Source organism: Pleurodeles waltl, chromosome 7, assembly GCF_031143425.1.
Source record: "Pleurodeles waltl isolate 20211129_DDA chromosome 7, aPleWal1.hap1.20221129, whole genome shotgun sequence".
NCBI lineage: Eukaryota > Metazoa > Chordata > Amphibia > Caudata > Salamandridae > Pleurodeles > Pleurodeles waltl.
In genome coordinates this window covers 981208702-981230801 of record NC_090446.1, presented here as the reverse complement: position 1 = coordinate 981230801, position 22100 = coordinate 981208702, and the positions used below count along the sequence as shown (strand labels likewise).

At 46.0% G+C, this 22100-nt stretch overlaps 1 protein-coding gene across 1 annotated transcript in view; it reads left to right on the top strand.

The window, feature by feature from the left end:
* Positions 1 to 22100, top strand: part of NPLOC4 (NPL4 homolog, ubiquitin recognition factor) — a 340333-nt gene that overhangs the window by 256943 nt on the left and 61290 nt on the right. The window contains exon 13 of the mRNA XM_069199778.1: positions 21627 to 21698. Within this exon, the coding sequence (XP_069055879.1) occupies positions 21627 to 21698 (72 nt within the window). The remainder of the gene's footprint in view (positions 1 to 21626; positions 21699 to 22100) is intronic.

The following is a 22100-nucleotide window of genomic DNA, read 5'->3' as shown; positions in this document are numbered from 1 at the left end:
CCCAGGTCTGGCTCGAGGATTTTTGAGCCCCCCTGAATCTAATCCTATACTCCTCAGTGGAGAATCCAAAGCCCTCAATCAGGGTACCCTTCATGAGGTCATAAGATTCTGCATCTGGTCCAGAGAGTGTGAGGAGTCTATCCCTATACTTTCCTGTGAACATTTCCCAAAGGAGAGCACCCCAGTGAGATCTGTTCACTTTTCTGGTTACACAAGCCCTCTCAAAAGCTGTGAACCATTTGGTGATGTCATCACCATCTTCATATTTAGTTACAATCCCTTTAGGGATTTTCAACATGTCAGGAGAATCTCTGACCCTATTTATGTTGCTGCCACCATTGATGGGTCCTAGGCCCATCTCTTGTCTTTCCCTCTCTATGGCTAGGATCTGTCTTTCCAAAGCCAACCTTTTGGCCATCCTGGCTAACTGGATGTCCTCTTCACTGGGGCTATCCTCAGTGATTTCAGAGGTGTTGGTCTCTCCTGTGAGGGAACCAGCATCTCTGACTATTATTTTTGGAGTCAGGGTTTGAGGGACCCTGTTCTCCTTAGATAGGACTGGTAGGGGGGAATTGTCCTCCAAGTCACTATCCTCTTCCTCTGAGTTGCCACCCTCAGAGGGGTTGGCCTTTTCAAACTCTGCCAAAAGCTCCTGGAGCTGTATTTTGGTAGGTTTGGGGCCCATTGTTATTTTCTTTATTTTACAGAGTGACCTTAGCTCCCTCATCTTAAGATGGAGGTAAGGTGTGGTGTCGAGTTCCACCCCAGTCACATCTGTGCTAGACATTTTGCTTCTAAAAGTTGGAATACTTTTTAAGAATCTACAACTGGTTCTAGAATCTAATTCAAACTTTTACAAACTTTTAAACTCTAAAAGAAATGCTAAACAGGGACTTAACACACAAGGCCCTAGCAGGACTTTTAAGAATTTAGAAAACTTTTCAAATTGCAAAAATCAATTTCTAATGACAATTTTGGAATTTGTCGTGTGATCAGGTATTGGCTGAGTAGTCCAGCAAATGCAAAGTCTTGTACCCCACCGCTGATCCACCAATGTAGGAAGTTGGCTCTGTATGTGCTATTTCAAAGTAAGGAATAGCATGCACAGAGTCCAAGGGTTCCCCTTAGAGGTAAAATAGTGGTAAAAATAGATAATACTAATGCTCTATTTTGTGGTAGTGTGGTCGAGCAGTAGGCTTATCCAAGGAGTAGTGTTAAGCATTTGTTGTACATACACATAGACAATAAATGAGGTACACACACTCAGAGACAAATCCAGCCAATAGGTTTTTGTATAGAAAAATATCTTTTCTTAGTTTATTTTAAGAACCACAGGTTCAAATTCTACATGTAATATCTCATTCGAAAGGTATTGCAGGTAAGTACTTTAGGAACTTCAAATCATCAAAATTGCATGTATACTTTTCAAGTTATTCACAAATAGCTGTTTTAAAAGTGGACACTTAGTGCAATTTTCACAGTTCCTAGGGGAGGTAAGTATTTGTTAGGTTAACCAGGTAAGTAAGACACTTACAGGGCTTAGTTCTTGGTCCAAGGTAGCCCACCGTTGGGGGTTCAGAGCAACCCCAAAGTCACCACACCAGCAGCTCAGGGCCGGTCAGGTGCAGAGTTCAAAGTGGTGCCCAAAACACATAGGCTAGAATGGAGAGAAGGGGGTGCCCCGGTTCCGGTCTGCTTGCAGGTAAGTACCCGCGTCTTCGGAGGGCAGACCAGGGGGGTTTTGTAGGGCACCGGGGGGGACACAAGTCCACACAGAAATTTCACCCTCAGCAGCGCGGGGGCGGCCGGGTGCAGTGTAGGAACAGGCGTCGGGTTCGCAATGTTAGTCTATGAGAGATCTCGGGATCTCTTCAGCGCTGCAGGCAGGCAAGGGGGGGATTCCTCGGGGAAACCTCCACTTGGGCAAGGGAGAGGGACTCCTGGGGGTCACTTCTCCAGTGAAAGTCCGGTCCTTCAGGTCCTGGGGGCTGCGGGTGCAGGGTCTCTCCCAGGCGTCGGGACTTAGGATTCAAAGAGTCGCGGTCAGGGGAAGCCTCGGGATTCCCTCTGCAGGCGGCGCTGTGGGGGCTCAGGGGGGACAGGTTTTGGTACTCACAGTATCAGAGTAGTCCTGGGGTCCCTCCTGAGGTGTTGGATCTCCACCAGCCGAGTCGGGGTCGCCGGGTGCAGTGTTGCAAGTCTCACGCTTCTTGCGGGGAGCTTGCAGGGTTCTTTCAAGGCTGCTGGAAACAAAGTTGCAGCCTTTCTTGGAGCAGGTCCGCTGTCCTCGGGAGTTTCTTGTCTTTTCGAAGCAGGGGCAGTCCTCAGAGGATGTCGAGGTCGCTGGTCCCTTTGGAAGGCGTCGCTGGAGCAGGATCTTTGGAAGGCAGGAGACAGGCCGGTGAGTTTCTGGAGCCAAGGCAGTTGTCGTCTTCTGGTCTTCCTCTGCAGGGGTTTTCAGCTAGGCAGTCCTTCTTCTTGTAGTTGCAGGAATCTAATTTTCTAGGGTTCAGGGTAGCCCTTAAATACTAAATTTAAGGGCGTGTTTAGGTCTGGGGGGTTAGTAGCCAATGGCTACTAGCCCTGAGGGTGGGTACACCCTCTTTGTGCCTCCTCCCAAGGGGAGGGGGTCACAATCCTAACCCTATTGGGGGAATCCTCCATCTGCAAGATGGAGGATTTCTAAAAGTTAGAGTCACTTCAGCTCAGGACACCTTATGGGCTGTCCTGACTGGCCAGTGACTCCTCCTTGTTTTTCTCATTATTTTCTCCGGCCTTGCCGCCAAAAGTGGGGCCTGGCCGGAGGGGGCGGGCAACTCCACTAGCTGGAGTGTCCTGCTGGGTTGGCACAAAGGAGGTGAGCCTTTGAGGCTCACCGCCAGGTGTGACAATTCCTGCCTGGGGGAGGTGTTAGCATCTCCACCCAGTGCAGGCTTTGTTACTGGCCTCAGAGTGACAAAGGCACTCTCCCCATGGGGCCAGCAACATGTCTCGGTTCGTGGCAGGCTGCTAAAACTAGTCAGCCTACACAGATAGTCGGTTAAGTTTCAGGGGGCACCTCTAAGGTGCCCTCTGTGGTGTATTTTACAATAAAATGTACACTGGCATCAGTGTGCATTTATTGTGCTGAGAAGTTTGATACCAAACTTCCCAGTTTTCAGTGTAGCCATTATGGTGCTGTGGAGTTCGTGTTTGACAGACTCCCCGACCATATACTCTTATGGCTACCCTGCACTTACAATGTCTAAGGTTTTGTTTAGACACTGTAGGGGTACCATGCTCATGCACTGGTACCCTCACCTATGGTATAGTGCACCCTGCCTTAGGGCTGTAAGGCCTGCTAGAGGGGTGTCTTACCTATACTGCATAGGCAGTGAGAGGCTGGCATGGCACCCTGAGGGGAGTGCCATGTCGACTTACTCGTTTTGTCCTCACTAGCACACACAAGCTGGTAGCAGTGTGTCTGTGCTGAGTGAGAGGTCTCCAGGGTGGCATAAGACATGCTGCAGCCCTTAGAGACCTTCCTTGGCATCAGGGCCCTTGGTACTAGAAGTACCAGTTACAAGGGACTTATCTGGATGCCAGGGTCTGCCAATTGTGGATACAAAAGTACAGGTTAGGGAAAGAACACTGGTGCTGGGGCCTGGTTAGCAGGCCTCAGCACACTTTCAATTGTAAACATAGCATCAGCAAAGGCAAAAAGTCAGGGGGCAACCATGCCAAGGAGGCATTTCCTTACAATATGCCTTAAATGCTTCTCAGTGTCTTGAAGCTTCCCACTGAGTTGCTATTAAATTCAAAAGATTCAACTGCAAGCTCAGCGCGGAATAGTGTCTAGCAAAGATCTAAAGGAAACCCCTATGTGAACCTTGTGTTGCATATAGTCGGGACATTCAAATCCAATCAACACTGAGGTGATGGTCTGAGGATGTTTTAGCCGGGTGTGTGCAGGCCTGTAGCCAAGGACCTGGGTCCCTGGGTAATAGCCGGTAACCGCTGCATGAATGATATTGTGTACTGCAGAGTGACATGCAAATTCTGCACTTTCCAGGGTGTCTGTGCTGCCATTTGTCAACTATGTTCTTATAGTTCTGGCAGCAGCAGATGGTCGCTAAGGATGTATCTGTGTCAGGATCTAAAACACAATTCAGATCTCCTCCAAAAATCTCTGTATGATAGTACATCTCATCAACTATCTGGTCGACATTGTGGTAAAAATGTTGGTTATCCTAATTGGGACCATGCAAGCACACCAACACCGCAGTTGTTTGTCCTACAGGGCATCTAACAATTACAGAATTGTCCTCTGGGTCAATTATATCTAGTGCTTTAATTTTGCATCCCCTCCTATTCCTTATCTGTACTCCCCATGCTTATGATTTGAACACGACCATATAACATTCCCCTGTTTTTGCGCTATACCCAATGTTGCTTTCGGGATAAGATGTATTTCTTGCAGGAAAGCAGTGTCAATTGCGTGTTGTCTTAAGTAAGTGATCCTTCACACCTTTCTGTGGTCATTGAGTCCTCAGACCTTCCATATAATGAGTCAGATAGTGGGTCAGCATGTGGCAGCTTCTCTTTTTTTGTATCATGCAGTAGTGCCATGCCTTTGCTACATGTGCGTTCCAAGTGCATCAGGTTCTCCATTACACTCAATATGTTTGCTAGCTGCCTTAAACTGACTCCAATAATAAATGTAACAGTAAAAGTAAAGCCTTCCCCTCCTCCCACACCGCCAACCCCAACTGGCAGTAAATAATTCCACTCAACCTCCCTTGTGTAAAGAAACCTGTGTTGTACACGTAAGAGTAATGGCTTGGAGAGACCTCATTGACTGCAGTTAGCAGTGGTTACCACATAACAATTGGGGACCCTGGCCCTTTGCCCACCTACTCTCACTGCTAGGCTTCTCATGACTATTTAGTTATAGAGGGAGCTTGGCAACTACCCCCTCACATGGCATAAACAATCTCTTCATTTGCACCCACCCTCCATTAGTTAATTGCATGCCAGCTTGTAAGTATTGCCCTGCAGCAGGATGCAGTATTTACAGATCCTATCTCCTGTGTAGGTGCATCTCTGTCCCATCACCCTGGCCGAGTCTTAATTCCACATTCTAGCAGAGTTAGCTACAACTAAGCAGAGCAAGAAGCCATTAGCGGAACATTCAAGTTTGGTTGAATATGCTATTGGTGTTTCTTCTGGCCAAGTGTATATGATCAGTCATTACCTTCAAGACAGACAATCTCTGGGTCGCATCTTCTGTCTTCCTGCCTGCCCCCCCCCCTTACCTCAGCATCCTGTTCAGTTCTTCAATCGCAAATATTTGTGGCTAGCCATGCATCACAACTCTGAGACAAGCAGAGTACAGCATGCTGTAGTCATTGTGGAGCACCTGTAGTTTTGTATTGGCTGGCAGAAAGCCCCTCCTTGTCTCCTGCTCCTCCAAAAATCTCTGTATGATAGTACATCTCATCAACTATCTGGTCGACATTGTGGTAAAAATGTTGGTTATCCTAATTGGGGCCATGTAAGCACACCAACACCGCAGTTGTTTGTCCTACAGGGCATCTAACAATTACAGAATTGTCCTCTGGGTCAATTATATCTAGTGCTTTAATTTTGCATCCCCTCCTATTCCTTATCTGTACTCCCCATGCTTATGATTTGAACACGACCATATAACATTCCCCTGTTTTTGCGCTATACCCAATGTTGCTTTCGGGATAAGATGTATTTCTTGCAGGAAAGCAGTGTCAATTGCGTGTTGTCTTAAGTAAGTGATCCTTCACACCTTTCTGTGGTCATTGAGTCCTCAGACCTTCCATATAATGAGTCAGATAGTGGGTCAGCATGTGGCAGCTTCTCTTTTTTTGTATCATGCAGTAGTGCCATGCCTTTGCTACATGTGCGTTCCAAGTGCATCAGGTTCTCCATTACACTCAATATGTTTGCTAGCTGCCTTAAACTGACTCCAATAATAAATGTAACAGTAAAAGTAAAGCCTTCCCCTCCTCCCACACCGCCAACCCCAACTGGCAGTAAATAATTCCACTCAACCTCCCTTGTGTAAAGAAACCTGTGTTGTACACGTAAGAGTAATGGCTTGGAGAGACCTCATTGACTGCAGTTAGCAGTGGTTACCACATAACAATTGGGGACCCTGGCCCTTTGCCCTTTGCCCACCTACTCTCACTGCTAGGCTTCTCATGACTATTTAGTTATAGAGGGAGCTTGGCAACTACCCCCTCACATGGCATAAACAATCTCTTCATTTGCACCCACCCTCCATTAGTTAATTGCATGCCAGCTTGTAAGTATTGCCCTGCAGCAGGATGCAGTATTTACAGATCCTATCTCCTGTGTAGGTGCATCTCTGTCCCATCACCCTGGCCGAGTCTTAATTCCACATTCTAGCAGAGTTAGCTACAACTAAGCAGAGCAAGAAGCCATTAGCGGAACATTCAAGTTTGGTTGAATATGCTATTGGTGTTTCTTCTGGCCAAGTGTATATGATCAGTCATTACCTTCAAGACAGACAATCTCTGGGTCGCATCTTCTGTCTTCCTGCCTGCCCCCCCCTTACCTCAGCATCCTGTTCAGTTCTTCAATCGCAAATATTTGTGGCTAGCCATGCATCACATCTCTGAGACAAGCAGAGTACAGCATGCTGTAGTCATTGTGGAGCACCTGTAGTTTTGTATTGGCTGGCAGAAAGACCCTCCTTGTCTCCTGCTCCTGCAAAGTCTGGAAATTGCAAGATGTCAGCCCCAGGGTATTGCAGCATCTTAAGGTCAATGCTGCCTCAGTAACTCATCTCGGTCCTGGTAATTGAACAGTTTAGCTATTAATGGGTCTGATATTCCTCCAGGGATGTGTCTCGGGCCAGCTATCAGTGGGCCCACTCCACCATGGCAAAGAATGTGTCCTCAACCTAGCAAATCCGTGAACAGTTTCTTCACATGCTGTTACATATTTCCGGTGTTAGCTCAGACACTTGTTTTTCTGATGGTATTATGCTCCAAACCTTCATTTATGTTAGTGCCTTTTCCATCTTGGACTGTATTTACTTGTTAGTCACATTTTCATCTTTAGACTCTGACGCTTGCCTAACCACCATGTTCAGTCGTTCTGCATATTTGCCTAGGTGCTCTAGCATTCTGTCCATTTTTACCATCTATGCTCTGCAGACAATGCACATATCTTGAAGAATAGATATGATATTTTCTTTGGTGCCACCCTCTTCAGGCAGTTCAGGGACCCTCTCTGTCCTCCTTCTTTGTCCCATTCGGGTGAATGCCTTATGGTCAAATACACATTTTGGTTGCTTGTGATCTAATTTGCCCACTGTCTTTATGTAGACATATAACGGATTTGTCAGGAAAAAGCGCAGATAGAGTGGCATCTTACAGTTTGTAGAATATGCACTTTTGAGACTTTTACTGAATAGGGTGGCAATGCATCGGTCCACAGCATGTCCCAATCTGCCATTCGTCAAGGCTGTGTATGATCACGAGAAGCCATCCCACTGGGCTGTAGGCCTGCACCAGACTCAAGCCGTGGGGCTGAGCCCCACTTCTCTGTTTGGCAGCGCAGCTCACGCCAAATGTGTGTGAAGGTCTGCCAAGGATCATGGTGTTATCTATGAAGTGGCCCTCCTGTGCTGCCCACCATCATCGGGTCAAAGGCCTGAATGAGCGCCGGCAGAAGGCAGTTGCCTTGTGCTCAACCCCAGACTGATGCCCCTAGGAGCTAGGGCAGCGTGCCTGAATCAGCGCCCATCAGGTCACCGCTCATTACAGACGGGTCCACATCTCAGGGCCAGCGTCTCCCATGGGTGAATCAGAATTTTAGGTACGCTGCCACAGGCTGCACTGATCAGGCCTCACTAGTCCCTCTCTACAATTGGCTCTCCACTTCCGCAAAGCAATTGCTTCTGTTGCTACTGGCTTTCTCTTATTGATTTGAAGCAGGCCATGGTGCTCTGGCTCATTGGATTAATGTTGTGCTCAGAGGAGCCACTTTAGTCCTGGCAGGATCCATCCAGCAGAAAACTTGTTTTGGACAATACACTCCACTTACACTACTCCCTACTGGGTGGGAAAACAATGTGAGGTGAACCATTGTCCTAGTGCATTGTGGACTAAGGGAGAAGTCACAACAAGTCTTGCGACTCCGCACAACTTTGAAGAAAATCAAGTCTAAAATGTCCGGGTCCAACACTAGATGAAAGGAATATGCAGTGCATGTATGTCTACAGCACTGTACTTTACACAAAGCTGGTTACATGGTAAGAAACATTTTGCTTATACACCTCTTGTATAATGTTTAATAGCACAACATTACACCAGACTGCAATTTTGTAATAACAGAGGCTGTTGAATCTGCTCAGTATGTTATTGAGGTGCATTGAACATGCATGTCATGATCTTTGATAGACAGTGACAAGTAGCTTAGGAAAAGGTTCACACCTCCTCATGCCCTAATGCACAATTACTTTGAAACAGTGAAATGTCTATGACAGATTTGACTTCTTGTTCTTTGCTGTGCAGATCTTCTAGATTTGAAGACTTCTGATGCCCCACCATTGAGAACAGACATTGAGTTAGATAGTTGTTTAAAATATTTCTGCATGTTAAATCTTTGAAGAGTGGATGAACTCCTTCTTCAATTATATGCTGGGCATGTCCTAGTGCAGGAAGGGTTTTAATCAAAATTTGAAGACTATTCTGGTGTCTCCTTATAAAAGTATGTTTTCTTTAGCAATAATTTTTGTTATACTGCCATGCCATTTTTGTTATACCGCCATGAAAAGGCTGGCGGAAAGGGGAGTTGTGGGGCCCCTGCACTGGGGCATGGGCAGTGCAGGGGCCCCCTGCCACCGTCCCATGGAGCTTTTGGAAAGCGCGACAGGTGCAACTGCACCCGTCGCACAGCCGCAACACCGCCGGCTCCCGTGTTGCGGCCGAGATCCCCGCTGGGCCGTCGGGCGGAAACCAGGTTTCTGCCCGCTGGCCCAGCGGGGATCTCATAATAGACCCCGCTGCATTGGCAGCCGCCCGGCGGTTCAACCTTGGCGGGTGGCAGAAATGAGGGCCTAAGTCTTTGTCCTTGGGTGTTCCCGTGCGGGACATCAGCCCAGTGGCTACTTCAACATCCTTCTATACCTTCACCAAGCATTACTGTCTTGAATCTCAGGCCCACAGGGAGAAGGCAAAGCCATTTTGCCCTTGCAGGTTTTCCTAATCTGTCATCCACTCCTCAGACCCCTCACCTTTTGGTAGGTACTGCATTAGTTCTTATTATAAGGTGAGGAATTTGCAGTTAGAACTATCGATCAGAAGCCTAGCTTCTGTCGAATGGACGTGTATTTGTTATCTGATAAAGACTTCTAGGTGCAGATTTCTTACCTTTTTAATTTCCCCAGGCGTCAGTCTGGATCCGGAGATTTTTCTTCGAGCAGTACCTCTGTGCGCCATCAGGTGGCGTTGGTCAACTGTGCGGGCGTCGTTGGCGTTGTGGTTGCCGTGATGATGGCACGGTTGTATATAGGCGCCACCCCGGCGTGCTGACGTCAGTTCTTTTCTTTCTGCGCCAGCCTTCACGCAGATCCGGAGAAAGAGCTACCTCAGTCATTCTTTGACTACCAATTACTTTTTGTCAAACTTTTTGTGACGAGATTGTGAACGCACCTCGTGTGTCTCTATTGATTGGAGCGCGACCATGACCTGAAGTCGTGCTCCCAGTGTTGGGGCTTGAATCCGTAAGCTTTAAGGGAGCGGTCCCTAAAGCTGATGGCGGCCCGACACTCGACTCCGCGTCGTTCCTGGTCTGGCTCAAGAGGAAGGTCTTGAGACCACCCGCGGAGTCACCTCCACTCTTCGTCCTCGAAGTCTTCAGGGCATTCGGTTCACAAGAAAAAGAAGTCTAAGAAGGATAAACGTTCTTCGACTTCACCCCGTAGATCGGATGATGTGACGCGGGAAGAGCGTGACGCTCTAGGCCTCCATCATCGGAGCCTGCATCTGGGTCCGCTCCGCGTTTCCCCGACTTCCAGGGAGCCGGTGCCACCCCTGGCCAACTGAAAGAATTCTATGAGGCCATGCGCCTCATTTTTGGGCAGACTGGCCCACCTTTGACACCCTCGGGCCCAGGTCAGTCAGTAGGGGTCCCCTCAGGTTCCAAGTCGTCCGCTTCGCCCCAACTCCAGAGGGTCCCTCCGGAGTTGCTTCTGAATCCGTCCCGATGCCGGTCATAACAGCGTGACCTTCCCTGGCGTCAACGCTCCCGACGCCCATTGTGCCCAGTATCGCCGTTGATCCTTTACTTATACCCGATGACCTGTAGCCAGAACAGCATCGATCGATGCCGATTGCATTCTCCATAGGCTCTCCTGGGCCCAGGGTTGATCCGGACCCTGATACTTTTGATTATGGATACAGGGCGAGTATAGAGGGGCCGCTCGACCCTTTGGAATACCAGCTTGACCCTAACATGGACTAGGTAGAGGAATTGGGTGACGCCTCCCCTGATGCTGGCATGCTCTCTCCCCCTTCCGTGCCTACGGAGGAGGGAGCTTCTTACTCAATGGTGGTAAGAACAGCAGCTGAGATCTTGTACCTCGAGCTTCCTTCTGTGGAGGTTAGGACTAATCTCCTAACAGAGGTGCTTCAACCGGGTTCTTCCTCTTACGAACCTCTTTTCCTGTTTAATGAAGCACTGACGGACGTCCCCTTGGGTACCTGGTCCAGATCCAGCACAGGGGCTCCTGTGAATAGGACGATTGCACGCCGCCATAGACCTGCACCATCAGACCCCAAATCCCTCACTCAACATCCCACGCCTGAGAGCCTTGTCATCCAGGCTTCATCTTCATCTGGCGCATTCCCTGCTGCACCCCTGGATAGGGAATCAAAAAGACTGGACAACTTGGGAAAGAAGATGTTTTCTTCCAACAGTCTAGCACTACAGTCCGTGAACACCGGATGCCTTTTGGCCCTCTGTTCCCATTCTCTCTGTGATATGGTCGTGCATGTGGTGCCTAGAGTTCCAGGACCGGACTGTCCTTACCCAAGCCGTGACAGATGGGAGGGACAAAGCAAAGTTCATGATTCACTGTGGGCTGGATACGACTGACTCTCCAGCAATCTCTGATGAACATGCCCTTTGAAGGCACACGTCTCTTTGGAGACAAGGCGGACTCTGCGCTAGAGCGCTTCAAGGATTCCCGAGCCTCGGCCTGGTCCCTTGGCCTTGCGCCTTCTCCTAGACCCCAGCCGTCCGCCTTTCGCCCCTTTCCTGGCTACGGAATGGGCTCCCAACTGCGTTCTTTCCCCCATAGCCATCGACCTGCGCATGCTGTACAGCCCCTGTGCGGACGCGGGATCCCACGTTCCCAGGGATCAGGGAGCTAGCGGGTTGCCCAGACCACTTCCGCCCCCTCCTAAGCCTCCAAACCTTCCTAGCCTGCGGGTACACCAGGAACCAGTTGGTGGCAAGATTTGCCATCACCTGCCCCTTTGGTAATCCATTACCTCTGACATGAGGGTCCACCAGATCGTCCAAAGGGGCTACTCCCTGTCCATCGAGACATCCCCTCCAGCCATGCCTCCTTCATACAATCGCATATCGAAGGATCATATGGCGCACCTCCACGAGGTAGTCCAAGCACTTTTGGCCAAAGGAGCTATAGGGAGGGTCCCTCTGCCAGAAGTGGGTTGTGGTTGTTATTCCTGCTACTTTCTGGTGCCGAAAAATGACAAGGGTCTTCATCCTATATTAAATCTTTGGTCCCTCAGTCTCTTCCTCAAGAAGGAGAAGTTCAATATGTTGACATTGGCTCAGGTCCTATCTGCCCTGGACCCAGGAGACTTGCAAGGCGCATATCTCCACATCCCCGTCTTGCCGGCCCACAGACGTTACCTACGATTTGTGGTATGTCACGAGGACTTTCAGTTCACCGTGCTCCCTTTTGGCCGTACCATTGCCCCTCAGGTGTTTACGAAACTGATGTTAATGGTGGCAGCTCACCTGCGCAGGTTAGGGGGTTCTAGTCTTCCCCTACCTCGACGATTGACTGTTTAAGGCAAACTCGCCCCAGTCAGTCGTCTCCCACCTCCATACTATGGCGAACCTTTTGCATTCGCTGGGGTTCACTATCAGCGTGCCGAAGTTACACCTAACGTTTTTTCATACGCTCCCTTTCTTCCCTCTCTCAAAGGGAAAGCAGTGCAGGTGTTTACAGACAACACCACCGCCATGTGGTACTTCAACATACAAGGCGGAGTGGGGTCGTGGACCCTTTGTCAAGAGGCTCTTCGCCTCTGGACTTGTCTGGAACGTCAGGGCGTTTCCCTGGTGATTCAACACCTGGCGGGCTCCCTGAATGCCAGGGCACACAAACTCAGCCAACGATGCGTGGTCTTTCATGAATGGCGTCTCCATCCGGAAGTGGTGGAAGGCCTCTTTCATTAGTGGGGAGAACCTTGGTTAGACTTGTTCGCCGCCATAGAGAACGAGCAATGTCAGCTGTTTTGCACGTTGGAGTTTCCAAGGCGCCATTTGCTCTGTGATGATTTTCGTCACGAGTGTAACTCAGGCCTCCTGTACGCCTTTCTGCCCATACCACTTCTGCCTAGGGTTCTGAAGAAGATCAGGCAAGACCGGGCCCAAGTCATCCTGGTGGCTCCGGACTGGGCACGAAGAGTCTGGTATCCAGAGCTCTTGAGCATGGCCATAGCTCCTCCGATCTCACTGCCTCTTTGTGAGGATCTTCTGTCACAGCACAGCAAATCTCCTTGTGTGAAGATTGAGCAGCGACAGTTGACGTCTTTTGACCTGCTGCCCTGAAGTCTGTAATGTCATTGTTTCAGCCAGGCATCCCTTAACTAAAACTATATCCGCCTTTTGTTGAAAGAAATTTGTGGCATGGTGCATCGACAGATCTGTCGATCCTCTCTCAAGTTCTTTCCCTTGTCCAACAAGGATCTACTCTGGGCAACCTTAAGGGATATCTTTCTGCTATCTCTGCTTTATTGAGGTCACCAGATTAACCTTCTTTATTCAAATCTCCCATTGTTGGGAGGTTTCTTGAAGGCCTCACACATCCTTTTCCTCATATCCCATTCATCATCCTCCAATGGGATCTGAACCCATACCCATACCCTTACCCTTAACATACCTTATGTGGGCCCCATTCGAGCTGCTTCACAACTGCCCTTTACGGCTCTTAACCATCAAAACTGTCTTCTTGGTTTGCCATCTCCGCTGCCCGCAAAGTAAGTGAGCTCCAAGCTCTTTCATCTAAACCACTGTTCCTGGCAATACACCCTGACAAACTGGTACTTCACACAAGGCCTTCTTTTCTACCTAAAGTTGCTACACCATTTCATATTGGGCAGTCCATCACTTTACCTACCTTTTATGCTCCCTCACATGAAGAGGAGAGACTCAGCCGCCTGGATCCAAAAAGGGCGTTGGCGTTCTACCTTGATCGTACCAGAGACTTGCGGGTGGACGATCAACTCTTTGTGAGATATGTGGATGCAAAGATGGGGAAGGCGGTGCAGAAGAGGACCATTTCAAGATTGGTAAACTTATGTATCAAAATGTGCTACGCTCTGGCTAAGAAGTAACCCCCCTGAAGGTTTGCATGCTCACTCCACCACAGCTACTGCTGCTACCACAGCGCTAGCACAGGGCATTCCAGTCCTGGACATCTGTCAGGCAGCAACGTGGGCATCTCTGCACACTTTTACCAGACACTACTGACTGGACAGTCAGGTCTGCAGGGACGGCTACTTTGGCCACTCGGTCCTGAAGGACTTCTTGGTATGATCTTGGTTTGCACCCCACCACCAGAGATGGTATTGCTCGGGTATCTATTCAAAGGTAAGGAATCTGCAACTAGAAATCTCTGTCAGATGTACAAGTTACTTACTTTCTGTAACAATATATCTGGTAGAGACATATTCCAGTTTCAGATTCCATACCGACTGGCCCATCCTCCCTGCACTGCAAACTGATTTCTAGGGACAGGAACTTCCCTTAAGGGCCCTAGTTTTGGCGCACTATTCTCCGTGTTCTTCATGGCTCAGCGCTACTGACGTGGAAAGTCGTGAAAAGAAACTGACGTCCGGGATGGCGCCTATATATATGACTGCGACGTCATTATGGCAACCACAGTGCCAACAACGCCTACAGAGTCGACCAACGCCACCTGATGGCACACAGAGGTACTGCTCAAAGAAAAATCTCCAGATCCAGGCTGATGCCTGGGGAAATTGAAAGGTAAGGAATCTGCAACTAGAATATGTCTCTTCCAGATATATCGTTACCGAAGGTAACAAACTTGTACAATAAGGCCAAAACCAAATAGAAGGGCTCAAAATAGTCAAGAAACGTTGGTCCTGTGCATGTACTCCCATATATGTCAAGAAACAATGAATGCACAGTGCCAAAAGGATCAATCAAATAATGTTCTCACCCTTGTCCAGGAGAGATCAAACTACAGTTCCTGTGAATACCCTGAATCAGGAACAAGTGCCCTCACTCACCAATAGGTGACATGCTTCATCATCGGGCTTTGCTCCTCGTCAGACCGCCACTGAAATGTCTGACGGGCCCCTAATTGGGGGCTCTTTGCCAGAGATCTTTTGTAGAGAGATGCTGTGAGTGAATGCAGTAATGTGGGACTGGTGTATAAGAATTTTTTAAATTGACTAGAAGGACCATGTAGTGCAATGTTTAATGAAGATATAGGCCTCTGTCAAGATTAAAAACAAATAGAAGGGGGAAGAAAGAATAATGTCAGTCTTACCCTATTCAAAAATGGAGTCAAATATTGGAAAGCCCTAAAATCTAGGGATCAATTATGTGTATGGCAGAGTTGGATATCCCTACACTGCCTAAATAGAAAAGGGTCAACAAGTTTCTCGCTAAAAAAAAGTCTAAAGCGATCTAGGTGCGATTCGTCAAGGCCCAAAATGTAATCATACCTAATCCTCACAGCTGTAATCAGTATAAGTTTGTGAAACAGGAATCTGAATATAATGAAACAATACAGCATGAATACCGAATTCCAGTATCATACAGTGTTGAAAAGGACAAGCCAGTGTGAACACAAGTGAAAATCCCTAGTGGTGCTCTTGTGACCTGTGAATTATCACTTCTAAATCGCAACAAGGTTGAGGTCCTTATCCTCCTCAAATTAAAGGATGGGCCCCAATGGAAATAGCGGAGAGCCTACTTGATCCCGCCAGTACAATCATCAGCGAATCTGGAGTACAAGGAAGAACAATAGTTAATTCATATCAACATTAAATGTCAATGGGAACCTCAAAGGGATTCATCTATGCATGAAACAAATATATCAAATAAAGACCAAAAGTCTAATGTTACACAAAGAAATACTGATAGTGAATAGATCATAAATAATCAAATATGATGTGGCTGACAGGTCCTCATTTGGGTGATTGTGTATATACCAAAAAACAGGTAAATGGATATACATATAACGTTAGTCTTTATGGGTATCTGTTACAGTCTTATGTGGCGGGTGACCACTCCCACCAAGAAGTAATACATCTAGTTGACATTGATGAGATAAACTGAGTTATTCACTGTATAAACTGACAGTTCCTCAAATGCCAATCATAATAAGGGGCCCGTTGGATCCAATAATCACATACAGTATGCAAATGGCACACTCACATCATAAATACACTCATAGGTATACGTGCCCCACATGGTTATGTACGCATAGCCCAAGAGTAGAGAGTGCAAACCACTAGTATCAAGGTAATGTTGACAATGCAACGCGGGGTCCCCTTCTGAAGTAAAAGTATGCAGGGCAACTCAAAAACTCCGTTATGCATACGTCTAATTTAAGGCTCAAGATGGGGGCACTAACTTGATAGTAGATCGCGGCTGCCGTCTGTACCTACCCCTCACCGTGTATCCGGAAGTTGATCTGGTGCAGAGAGGCCGATATTTAAAGGAGGGTAGAGTTAGTTATCTGGGCATGGAAAACAAAAGAGGACCAGCGTCGCTAGTGATATGATGACGGTCACCATTTTAGCAAGTCTCTGTAGAGATTAGCCAGGAAACATAGACACAAAAAAGGGAACTTGCGTTGTTTATTGGCTGTTGCCATCTTAAAATGTCTATAAAAGGTGGAAATGCATATTATGAAGAAAGGCTGTTTGGTGTGGGACAAAGAAAGGAAAAAATAATAAGAAAAAAAAAGTGTCACAGTAGAGTATTGCAGCCGCCAATTCAAGGGGGCAGATGCTTAAAAGTACTATAGTAAGACAGCAAAGTACAAATTTCTTATGTTGGTTCAAAATGATACTAGATTGTCCCATATTAAGTAAGGAAACCATGTTGAACTCAGGACAGTACTAATGATGAAAACAAACTGCGGGGGAGTGGCTGCTAGAAGAGCGTGTACATGGCCCACATCCAGAGGTACAAATGATTATTCCTAGGGCACAAAGGTATAGTGAATAGTTGTAACTACAAGCCCTAAACATAAAAGGACTGATGTACAGGATACATATATCTGAAAAAGTCTATAGTTACAACTCAAAATCAGAGTAATGACCGCTACCCATGCCCTCCCCAAACAAGCACTAACATAGAAAATTAATTTATATTTATTCAGACCAGGGCACCTCATCGTTGAGACCCCTGATGTGGGTCCTCAATCTGTGCACCCAACGTTGTTCCTTCTCAAAGAGTTTCTTAGTGCATTCTCCGTTATCTAAAACACTCTCCAGGATGACCCATTTCATATCATCCAGTGTGTTTGTTTTCAATGAAATGTATAGTCAACTTTGTAGATGCACGCTGGCATCTTATAGTGCTGCGATGTTCATTAATTCGTGTCTTTGCCATCCTGGTAGTCATGCCTATATACCGGAGATCGCAAGGGCATAGAATTATATAAACACAGTTTTTGGTACGATAATTCGTATGCCTAGTCAACTGCCACTTGTGTCTCCCCTAAATCTAATTCTGCGGTGCTCATAGACAGGGGGTAGACATTACAATACCCACATGGATGATGACCTTTAGCCAAGATTGTGGTAACTTAACATCCAAGGGCTTTCTTGGTCTAGTATAAACAATGAAATCCCAGATGTTCTGTGTCTTCTTAAAAGCAAATAGGGGGTTTTCTAAGGATTCTCCAGTGCTAGTCAAAATTGACCACTTGAGGTTGATATACTTCTTTACCTGATTCTTCAGGGTAGTAAATGTGGACACACAAGTTAATCCCGTCTGTTTTACTTTTATGGAATCAGTCAATAAAATTTCTCTCTGAATATTGCAAGCTCTTTTCATGGAAATCACTAGTGTCAGTACAATTACGTCTTAGTCTAAGAAATTGACCAAAAGGTAAATTGGTCCTCCAGGATGGCAGGTGATGGCTGTCAAAAAGTAATAAGCTATTTTTATCAGTCTGTTTATGAAAGATGGAAGAATGTAAAATTCCGTCTTTCAATATGATCCGTAAGTCCAGAAAAGCTACCTCCTTGTCAGAAGTGGTGGCACTAAAGCATAAATGTTTATCTTATGTATTGATCCAGTTCACAAATCTGCTGGCCACTTCTGTTGCCCCCTTCCATACAATCAGAATGTCATCAATGTATGTACGCCATCATCGGATATTAGAAACAAAAAAAGGGTTGTGTGGGTTCCAAAATATAGCGTTTCTCAAAAGAGTACATATACAGACATGCTAAACTGGGAGCAAAGGTAGTGCCCATAGAAGTGCTTTAAATATGGTGATACAAGTCATCCCCGAATTGGAAAAAGTTCTCTTTCAGGGCTAATGTGGCACATTCTAAGACATAACTGATGGGGATGTCATAAGGCTAGGTATTGGTGGTGAGAATCTTCTCAACCACTTCTAAAGTGGCATACACAATCACCCAGATGAGGAACTGTCACCTACATCATATATGATTACTCATGATCTATTTATTATTAGTATTTCTTTGTGTAACATTAGACTTTTGGTCTTTCTTTGATATATTTGTTTCATGCATAGATGAATCCTGTTGAGGGTCCCGTTGACATTTACTGTTGATATGAATTAACTATTGTTCTTCCTTGTACTCCAGATTCGCTGATGATTGTATTGGCGGGATAAAGTAGGTCCTCCACTATTTCTGTTGGGGCCATCCTTTAATTTGAGGAGGGTAAGGACCTCAACCTTGTTGTGATTTAGAAGTGATAATTCACAGGTCACGAGCACCACTAGGGATTTTCATTAGTGTTCACACTGGCTTGTTCTTTTCAACACTGTATTATACTGGAATTTGGTATTCATGCTGTATTGTTTCATTATTTTCAGATTCCTGTTTCACAAACTTATACTGATTACAGCTGTGAGGATTGAGTATGATTAAATTTAGGTCCTGACGAATCGCACCTAGATCGCTTTATACTGTGTTTTTTAGGAAGAAACATGTTGACCTTTTTCTATTTAGGCAGTGTAGGGATATCCAGCTCTGCCTTACACATAATTGATTCCTAGATTTTAGGGCTTTCCAATATTTGACTCCTTTTTTGAAAAGGGTAAGACTGACATTATTCTTTCTTCCCCCTTCTATTTGTTTTTAATCTTGACAGAGGCCCATATCTTCATTAAACATTTCATTACATGGTCCTTCTAGTCAGTTTTAACAATTCTTATACACCAGTCCCACATTATTGCATTCACTCACGACATCGCTCTACAAAAGATTTCCGGCAAAGAGCCCCCATGAGGGGCCCATCAGACATTGCAGTGCCAGTCTGACGAGGAGCAAAGCCCGATGATGAAGCATGCCACCTATTGGTGAGTGAGGGCACTTGTTCCTGATTCAGGTTATTCACAAGAACCGTAGTTTGATCTCCCCTGAACTAGGGTGGGAACATTATTTGCCTGATCCTTTTGGAACTGTGCGTTCATTGTTTTGTTAATAAAACCCATGTAAAGGTATGCCCAATTAAAGTTGTCAATCTATCTCTGGTATTTCGTGTCGAAGGGTGCGGTATACTTTGTTGTAAACTGACCTCAGCGCTCCAGGGTGGTGCCTATATAGAGCTCCACAATGTCATGTCCGGAGGTGGGACCAAAGCAACGCGGCGTACGATGGCATCGCCTACTGGTGTGCTGGAACAGTTGCTCAAAAGGTCTTTAGGTCCAGTATGATACCATGAGAAGTTCAAAAAGCTATCAATCTGCTATTAGAGTTTCCACCAGAAAAAGCATTGTCGAAGTTAACTAACTTGTTTCATGCTCTTCACTGTGCTTAATTATAAAAGCTTTGGAACTTGCTGTTTGCTATTCTTGGCTTACGTATGGAAAAAATATGTAATCTTTGAAACTAATATATTTAAATAATTTTATATTTTTTAAAGTATGTTTGCTGCAAAAATTAGTTTGTCTTGCTTATGCATATTTTAAAAAGTATCAAGATATCAGTGTTCTGGTTCCTTAAGAGGTCTGCCTTTAGACTAGAGAAGCCATGGGGAACTCAAGGCGTCATCTCAAAACGAAAGTGATGTGAGCCTGGGTGAGGCTTAGTGAGACCTTAGGAAATGACTACTGAAGTGGGAGAGATTTTTGGGGTATAGTATACAAATTTGGACTAGGAAGTCTGGATATGGTATGAGAGATTGAGCAGCGTCAGGCCTTGCAGATGCATATTAGGGGTGAGGGTCTAAATTGGCAGGGTGAGGGCCTCAGCCTTTGAGACCCTGTTGCTGAGTTAGACAAAGGTGAAGGCAAGCAGTGAGGGAGCCAATTTGAGAGCGAGGTGAATCTGGCCCAGAGTATCTGAATGAGAGACATCAGACGTAGGGAGAGGGTCCTGGTCTGGAAATGGGAGATTATGAATGAAATATGTGTATGCAGCAGATGATTTAGGAGAACTGAACTTAGGAGGTTGAAAATGAGGAGTAGCAGCTTCAGGATTTGGGCATGGACTATTGTGATGTGGATGATGGGGTGAGAGGAGAGAAATAGGGCTGGTGGGAGTTTGAGGTTTGAATGAGCAAAATAGAATAGGCAGGTTTGGATGTGAGGGAGACTGGGGAACAGGAAATTGCTGGTCTGGGAGAGGATTAACAGAGAATCAAGCTAGATCTGGGGTCTGAGTGAATGTGCCTGGCACTGTCTGAGGTGGTTTTAGACAGTTCTGCTTTTGGTATGGTAATCAATAGAGTGAGTGGCCCCACAATACAGTGAGGGAATATCCTGCATGCAAATAGAAGGTGTGAGGGTTCTGGCTTGAGTCCCGGATTGCCTGCATAAGGGAAAGTAAATACAGAAGTGGGAGAGCAGATGCTGTGGCTTGGAGGAGAGTGGTTGCTGGTCTGGTTGATTGTCAGTGTCAGTGCCAGGCCTGTATTTTATTCATGGTGAATAACAATATTTGAAGAGGTTGCTTTACTGGCTTAGATGGCTCAACTTTGCTGGCTTTTGGGCACAGAAGGATCCCAGGAAACAGAAGATATTGTTAAACAACCATCAATAACTGCTGTTTCTGAAAATGGAGACTGATAAGTCCCAGGTCTCTGAAAAAAGTTCTAGTTAAAAAAATGAAAAAAGACTTGTTGTTCAAGAACATGAAATGACATTTGGTAGGTTACGTAGAAAAGTGTTCCATCTTACCTGACTGAACTGACTGCCATGAATGGCCTTATGCAGTGCACTAGAGCAGCAAGTTTGTCATAAATCCGATGTAATTGGCTTTAACTGCTCACTGGCCAAAAGCCTAATATTTGTGTTATTAATTAAATATCCATGTTTCTTCATTTAACCCAGCGGAACATTTCAGGCCTGTGGCTCTCTGGATTTGTTTTTTTTAAGTGTGTTATAAATTAACACTGACTTAGCATTACTGGTGCCTAATGTGAATGGTCAGGTAACCCTTAGCATATGAATTCCTCCAAATGTGGCTTTGCAGTTGAAAAGCAAGATCCCTGGTTCACCATCCATCTGCTGCATTAGTCTTATTAGGAGACACCTACAGATTAAAAAGCTCTGAATGAAGGCTTCAGGTACTTGAAGCCAAGGTGGATGCTGATGATGGGGTAGAGGTCAATAAAGTGTTGGTGCTTAGAAAGGAGTGGAGAAGGTTACCTAGATGGCAAACAAACTGTACCAGTGTAGGGCAGTTTGCTGAGAAGGATAAGGCTGTGTAACATTTATTTTGTAGCTTTGATGTTTGTGTGAGTAAAGGGATACTTAGTATCCCCAGGTTGCCTTTTTAGAAATTCTTGCTAAAATGTGGTTTATATTCTAGACTGACATTTGCCAGTTACTGTCTAATCATTGTAGCAGTTTACTGTCTGGTTTATTCAGTGGGCCCGAAAGTCTGAATGTTACATTTAGTTGTTGCCTGAGGGTCCACTGACCTGTGTGTCATCCTACAATAAACAGGTTTATTTATCAATGGAGATTTCCTCGCTTGAAAAGCGCAGTAAGGATTTATATTCAATATGTACTCCTATATCCCTGAGCCAAGTACCTCTTTTCTAAATGGCAAGTATTTAGGTGGATTTTGGTGTTGAACTGTTGAACCCCCACTGGTATTTGTAATATTAACCACCTCCTTGTCTCTTTTCAGGACATAGACAAATTTGGCAATGAGATCACGCAGTTAGCACGCCCTCTGCCTGTGGAATATCTCATCATAGATGTGAGTACTGCTAAAATGTGTGAAGCTAGAGTTTTGTGCAAATCTCCCATATCTCTTCCGTCTGGCCCATGCTCTATATGGGTCTAGGTTTTGGCTCCTTTGGGTGGCCTGGTTATGTGCTATCTAGCCAATGTATCTTCTGGACCAGCATAACTTTTGCCAGATCAGCCTGTATGGTCATATCTATTTTTTGTCTAATGGTTAAATCTGAGATCCCCATCCATGAGTATCCTATAGATCTGTGTGTAAAGGAAAGTCCCTTTTTTGGTGTTTTTATATGTTATCTACTTGCACTTGTCCTCTAGACATGACTGTTTATCCAGCCCTTCATTTAGAGTTTCTCAATAAGTGATTTTCACCTTTGTGTATTCTACACACCTGCATCCATCGCTGCCCATTCTT